Here is a 7500-nt window from a genome sequence, read left to right as displayed (position 1 = left end):
TGACGGGCTCCAGAAAGATAGGATTTCACAATTCTGGATTTCCAGAGACACTTTTCATTCTCCTCTTCATCTCAGACTATCTTCTTTTAGCAGTTCAGGCAAGAAGTCAATCACATTGAGTCAGGCTGAAGAAAAACATTTTATGCTGTTTTTCTCATACAAACCCCCTCCTGCCATAATCTGCAGTAAGGCCCAGCCACAGGAAATTGACCTCACAGTAAATTCTTTACAGATTCAGTCATGTTTTTACCATCCACTTAAACTTGCATACATAACCTGAGACTGTACCTCTGGATCAAGGAATATGGCAAGCCAAAATAAAATCAAGTCAAATTAAAGAGCAAGAAAAAGCTGCAAGCAAAACAAGACTGAAAAAAAAAAAAAAAAGAAAAGAAATAAAAGAGGAAAAGATGAAAAACTGGTTGTGACTGCAAAACTCTAAGTATTAAATAAAGAAAGGAGTCAGAAGCAAATTCAGAAGTGTCCATATTCTAGTTGACAAGGGTTGAGAAATACTAATGGACTTTTTTTAATAGGTGGTTTGATGGATGAGAGAAGAAATGATGTAAAAGTAAATGTAGCAGTGTCTCAACATAAAGTATGGTGAAAAACAAAAAAAAAAAATTAAAAAAAAATAAAATAAAAAAGGCATTGCAAATAAAAAAAAAAGACATGTAAATGTGTGCCTACCATTTTCCAGATAAGAAGGGGCCGTACCTTCTGAGGGGTCAAGGCGGCGAGCCCGCCTCCCGTGTTTGGAATTGTTGTGTACAAACATGTTGTCTGAGACAGCCAGCACGTGGCCATCCACATTGACTGTTGTTGATACAACAACCTGGAAAAGAGAACAAAACCTTACATTTAAAAAATCCTGCAGGTTTGCACTGAATCAGGTCTCGTAAGACACAACAACATCCTGTTACTTTTCTATTTCTATTTAAACCGAGTGAATGACATGTCTGAATACATCTTTGTTTACGCGGCGACCACTGGTGATTTTTAACTCACAATTGTTTCTCTTCAGAACCTGCTACACTAATTAGAGTTTAATCTCCTATTATGCTAACAAATGAATTCAATTCAGGAAAATATTCTTCTAACCATTAGTTTCAGAAACACCCCTCTAGCCACTCATTTTAAAAGCTGCTGTTTTGATTGATCTGTTGATATATTGATTAGATAGTTTATCTAATTAAAATTTGTTCACTTGAGACTGTCTTCAAATGAAGGGTTGTGAGGATTCCAAATAAAAAAAGCTTAATAAATCAGGAACCATTGTAACTCCCCATTTTTTCTTCAGTAAATGATCTCCAGGTCAGTTTTACAATTACATTTAATGTCTGATAATGAACTTTTTTGCATCTGAAAAGACCGAGTTGAATATGAATAGTGAAAGTGTTTTCAATCCATGAAAAGTATCCCTTCTCAAGTTCATTTGGATGGTGATTGACCCTGGTATGTCAATGGAATTTCCTCCTTTATTTTTGAGTGAAAGGCTCCTATTCTTGTGTCCAGGTTCAGAGTCCGGCCATAGAAGAGATGATGGATAGGGCCTCCTTTGGCTTCCAGCTGCTTCTCAGTAGAAAATGGCAAAGGAACATATGCAAAACGCACAACCTTCCCGATAAAAACACCTACACAATGGAGCTGTGAAACTCCTTCCGGAAGCGATATCGCGTGAACACAAGCCAAGGAGGAAACTGGGAGCTGCGCCTGTGTTTGTGTGGAACACGGTTCCGTAAGTCCAGCACTATTATCCCAGAGAGACATTTACATCTTATTTAAATACTCCAGAGTGGGCTCTGTGCTGTGGGTTCCAGGTTTTCTGCATGAAAGATTTCATGCACTGCAGCGATTTCTTTGGGGTTAGTAGAGTTCGGAAAGTCAAAGGCTGAGTTAGACCTTATCAACCCAACCAGTGACGGCAGCAAAAGGTAGGACAAATTTTAGTTTTCACCTTCCGTTTATTTTACTTTGGGATGTAACAAAGATGATTGAAGGGTTCTCCCACCAGCTCCTCAACCCAAACACTTAACAAACACAAATGGAAGGGGAGAAATGAGCCTCCTTTTGCACAGAGCTGGTCCAAGGCATCAGAAGAAAATTCTTGTCTGCTTCTGTGTTTTGGATCACCTCTGATCCTGTTTCTTATTCACAAGTCATAATGAGCTTTCAGCTATCACAGCACCTTTCCTGTGTATCCCACCTCCTTTGAGACAGCCATCTGCGGTACCCTTTAGAACAGCCTGAGGGCAGTTCTCTGCCAGGCTGCTCTGCTTCCCCAGCTCTCTCCTCCCACAAGTGGACACTTTGACTCTTGTCAACATCCACTTTGGAGAGTGCTGAGGTTGCATGCTCCCCTTGGCCACAGAGTTGCTGCCAGGCCACTGGGCTATCAACTTTCACTCCTAATGAGATTCCCAGACTTTAAGAAATATTGCAAAACATACAATCGTGATTTTCAGCCAAGATTTCTGGGTTTGGTTCTTAGAACACGGTGTATTAAAAAGACAGAGCAAGGTGTATATGAAAATGACAACTATTTTTGTTCTGTCATGAATATATAGGTCAGTCACCAAGGGAAAATACTGTAGTTCAGCAAAAGAAAGTCGACGTGCTACGCTTTGTTATATCACCTTCCTCCTGCAGTGCACCTCCAGAAAGGTGCTGAGACAGTGAAACCAGGTAAAAATACTGTTCAAGATCTGACATCCTGTTAAGTCCAGTTAAACCTTCTGAGAGGCAGGAAGATTAGCTAAAGAGACCCAGGAAAGTCTTTCTAGTGCCTACTGGCTCCATTGTCAACCACAAGATCACTCCTGACTGATGCTTCATTTAGTCATCAGTGAGACAAAGAGGACATTTCCACTCATTCCAGGTTTGACCTTCTGTTCTGTTCAGATGGATCAATATCACCGATGCCACGTGAAGCTGAGATGCATGAAAAATGGAAGCTTGGCTCAATTGTTTTGAAGGAATATTTTTTTTCCCAGCTACAGATCTTTTCTGTTGGCTGGCTCAAGGGTGCTGGCTTCCCCAGTTGGTTGGCTGTGCATGAAAACAGATGTCACATGTTTTTCTATCAAGTTTAACCACAAGTTATTCTTCTCCAAACCAAGAAAATCTTGAACATCTCAATACTACTTTATTATTAGAATCAAATATGACTCATGGTGTAATATTTTCAAATAAAAGGCATTTATTTCCTAACAAGCCTTTCGAATGACCCCACATACGGAGGAAATCATTTGTCCATCCCGTCAGCTGTCTCTCTGTAGTGTTATGATTCACCACAGGATATCTCAAAAGCTGTAAGGAGAAAGTGAAGTATTAAACATTTTCTAACACAACTGAAACAAAAATATGTGTGTTGGGCCACCACTGGTGGATTTACAAGTTGTGCACCTGAAAAACCCCTGTGCGAGATCCAAACTCCCCTACGCTCCACAGTCGTGTCATCAGTAAGATCAAACTACTCAGTCTATGTAAAACCTCTACAGGTCTGAGCATACTCCAAACTACTACACAAGGTGTTAGTAGGAAGGAAAATTAGGGAAATATTTTTTAAGGAGAGATTCACTTGCTTCAGCACTGATCCATTACATTCCACTGCAGAACTTGGAACATCCCAAGAACCAGCACTTAAATTAGAGGGGAAATGTAAAATACTGACAGCTATTTTTTTTAAGCATTGGAACTACACTAAGTAGAAGCCACAATACTGATTTTCCATTACGAAAAGTTCAAGATGAAGACGTGACTAAGTCTTTTATATATCGTTTATGCTTTTAGAGGGATCTGTACCTGGAATCTTCGCATGTCTCGCGGGTTGCCTGCATTCTTCAAACAGTTCTGATTGCACTTGAGGAAAAACTTTAGAAAGAATCTATAAAAATACAAAATTGAAATCTATTAGATTCATCAAAATGTAAATCCAATTTTTAAAAAGTTTAATAAAATTTAATCATAAATAGTTTTACCCAAAAGAATACTGGTAGTGAAATATTACTTTCCTATTCGTTAATGAACTTATTTTAAAGCATAAGAATCTCTGTCATAAACAGAACATTATTGCCAAGGAAAGGCAAATTTATATTTTTAATTTTTCAACAACTACAAATGTATCGACTCCAGGCCATATCCTTAACTCGGTGTGGGAAAGTTGATTTCGATGACTCATTGACTTCAAAGGCAAGGACTTACACCAGATGAGAATTTGTCTCTATTTTTTTAATACTTCTTATTTTTTCACAACTTATATTAGCAGTAATGACCTCTACGTTGAAAAACTCCAAAGGTAATGAATGATCAATCTTCTGAAAAACACTTGGCTTTGCCTCTGGTTTGGAAAGGCTTGCTATTCAAAGGGACTCGATCCAACTCCTGCTGACTCCAGGGAGATCCAGGCAGGATCTGCCCACCGGCAAGGCCCCAGTTTCCTCATTGTTTTTGAAAGGAAAGGAACATGGCAAATTAGGCCCTGTCTTACGACCTCTTCAACCTTTGCCAGCCTTTAGCTGTGAGGAGTCACTCTACCCAGGGATCGAAATCCAGCTTATTTCTGCTGAGCGGCAACCAGCAATTATTTAGGACTAACCCTTATCATCCAGGCATCTCCCCATAAACCGTTTTTGCAGCAACACTGCCTCAGGGGAACACAGCAAGCACTTAGAGGAAAGGGAAAAGCTTGGAAAGATGGAAACTCCTTTATGCCGCACTCCCATACTGGAGGAAGAAACTGAACTGGGAAGTCTCCACCCTGCAGGTGAAGCAAAATGGGGGACCCTCACTGTCCTACCATCACACAGGAGGACATTCACAGCCCAACACCACATCTTTTCTTTATGTTGATATGTTTTTGTGTTTCATCTCTAAAAAATATTTTGCGGGTCTGTTTTCTGTCTAAGTAGTGAGAGCTAATGACAAACAAAACTCAGGACTTTCTCCTCACCCAGAGTTCCTCAGATGCTCGAGTCCAGCAGCTTGTGCTGCCCAATTTCATACGTGTTGAACAGCAAGGTTAGTCAGAGCTTTCACATTTAGAATATGAACAATTATTATTTGTTCGTTCGTATCAGTCATATTATAACTGACCATGACTATTCTTGCTGTACACACCTCATAGAAATTTCCATGTGCCAACAGCATTCCTGGCAAGAGGCAAGACAGGCACCTCATCCCTTTTTGAGCACCCAACATGAACCTACCATGGTCAATAAAAAGTACAACTGTGGCTGCACCACATCGTGCTCACTCCTGAGAAACTTCAAAGGTTGTACAGGAGTATCATGGAATTATCCCCAGATCACAAACCACTGCTTTTAATCTCAGCTCTTCCTTTTCCATTAAACCTTGAGCAGGACCCTGATATTACTACAGGACACTAATGCTGAAGGAGCGATCTCTCATCAGAGAGGCAAGTAGGGAAACAACCAGTTTTACCGAAACCGCATAAATAAACCAATGCTGTCAGTTCAGCTGAATGCACACTTCTTTAAAAATTCTTATCCCAAAACCTGTACAGGGGTTTTAGCTGTCAAGCTGTAAAAGATCGGGATTTCCGTGGTGGTTGATGTGATATCCAAACTCGGATGTTCAGGTTTTCTGGACACTGCTGCAGGGACATTATCAGCAACTCCACGAAACTTCATCTTTGTTAGACACAACTTCCCCTTAATTTTATCTGCGTCGGTTAGGTTTTGGGGGTTTTTAATATACTTATTCTCTCCCTATCAACTGAGTACAGGCCAGGTTCCCTGTCCGTGGCAGGGGGTTGGAGCAGGATAGTCTTCAAGATCCCTTCCAACCCAAACCATTCTGTTTCTACGATTCTAAATGTAACATTTCTGTCGTATCTTTGGTTTTGCACACCTTCCACTGCACAGATTGTGATGATGTGCAAGGACCAGCTGATGCCCACACACAGGACCACCTGGCACTGGGGATTTAGAAGCTGGGACAAGCCTCCAGCTTTACAGCTCCTTAGTGCCGCATCGGGGCTGAGGAGCAGTATCTTATCCTTTTTTTTTTTTTTTCTGATCTCAAATGGGTGTTGTGAGGCTTATTGAGCTAATGTTTGTAAATTGCTCGGAAATTCTCCAATGAATTGTGCACTAGGAATGCTAAGCATTGCTCCTTGTTTTTAGAGTGAAGCATTCATGATGAATTGTTTCTATACAGAGAGCTCACATGGTGTCAAAGAAAAAGGGCCATTAAGCACCCTTTCACTAACATCAACTGGAACCAGTATTTGTTCAATTATTTGGTGAAAAGGACCCACTCTTGCTGAAATTAGACATCATCAAGTTTATTTAGATGGCCCTGAGCACTGGGCTAAATATTGAGGCCTCAAGGCTAGAGTGAACACAAGCAGCACTTGTATTTCAGCTCCATTACATTCCTTGATACTGAGATATTTTATTTCATTCTTTAATCTGTGCTTTCAGAGAGTTCATGGAGCACAGGTGGCATCAAGACAAGATTTTTAGAGGAAGACAACATAAGTTAAAAACCACATTCCCATGCAGGGTGTTTGCTTGCCAGGAGGAGACGACTGGCTTGGTCATTCCGCTGACCAACAAGGACTGTGGGCACTACAAACCCATTCCTTCCATCACAACCACTTTCTCTGCTAGCCCTGAGCTCCAGAGACAAGGTCTCTGTGGCAGAGTAAGAAGCAAGGACCTGGATCAGTGCTCTGCTTGGTCATGTCTCAAACTTTGATGCTCCAACAGAATGAGAAAAGTCAAGCCTTCCTAGATTTGGCTCTCCCTGCTATACTTTGCGTCACATGCACAAACTGTAGAATTTTTTATTACAGAAGAGCCTTCCCAAATGTGCTAAGCTGTTCCTAAAATACTGATACAGAGAAAAATGCAGTCTTTGCGATGTTCCCTTGCTCTGATTTTTTCCCACTGTTAGAAAGGGGCCTGCTACCATCTTAATTAAAATGTATTACCTTCCACAAGACTCCACTATTTTAAGCTAAAATTTACATCTTTTATTAACTCACCTCACCTATACACTTATCTGGCGGTGCCTCTCGCCGCCCATCTGCCATCCGCATACAGTAAGTCACTTGATATTCCACCCACCAATTTTTCCTAACAACCACTGTGCAATTAAACTCCACACGTTCTGTTGCGAGGTAAATTAGGCACACCTGCGGCCAGCCTGCATTTGAACCGCATCAGAAAAGGACCTAACAAGGTGAGAGCGTACCACAAAGTTATAGGCCTGTCAAGCAATTAGGTTTTCACTTCTGGGACATCCGCACAGTGCAATTATGCTCCACATTACAACCTGGCTAATCTTCTGAACAAATGTCATGTCTCGGAGAAGCGAGTAAAAGCAGTTCATCTGCAAATGTGTCTGCTCTTAAGCCTCCACCTTCTGCACATAACAACCTACGGGAGACTTTTTTTTGCGGTATGAAAGATGGTTTTTTTCCATAGAAGATTTTTTAAGCCCTGCAAGTGCCTTTTCATCCTGTTCACCTCT

At 40.9% G+C, this 7500-nt stretch overlaps 1 protein-coding gene across 8 annotated transcripts in view; it reads right to left on the bottom strand.

Moving 5' to 3' along the window:
* Positions 1-7500, bottom strand: part of EBF3 (EBF transcription factor 3) — a 125606-nt gene that overhangs the window by 44917 nt on the left and 73189 nt on the right. For 5 of the 8 annotated variants that reach the window (XM_027655244.1, XM_027655247.1, XM_027655246.1 and 2 more), the window contains exons 7-8: positions 3805-3886; positions 691-835 (exon numbers count right to left, since the gene is read on the bottom strand). In XM_027655244.1, the coding sequence (XP_027511045.1) occupies positions 691-835; positions 3805-3886 (227 nt within the window). The remainder of the gene's footprint in view (positions 1-690; positions 836-3804; positions 3887-7500) is intronic. The other 3 variants (XM_027655249.1, XM_027655251.1, XM_027655250.1) reach the window with 1 other exon arrangement.

Source organism: Corapipo altera, unplaced genomic scaffold, assembly GCF_003945725.1.
Source record: "Corapipo altera isolate COAL_440 unplaced genomic scaffold, ASM394572v1 180, whole genome shotgun sequence".
In the NCBI taxonomy this organism is placed as follows: domain Eukaryota; kingdom Metazoa; phylum Chordata; class Aves; order Passeriformes; family Pipridae; genus Corapipo; species Corapipo altera.
Note: the sequence above shows the minus strand (reverse complement) of the source record. Positions and strands in the feature narration are given on the sequence as shown.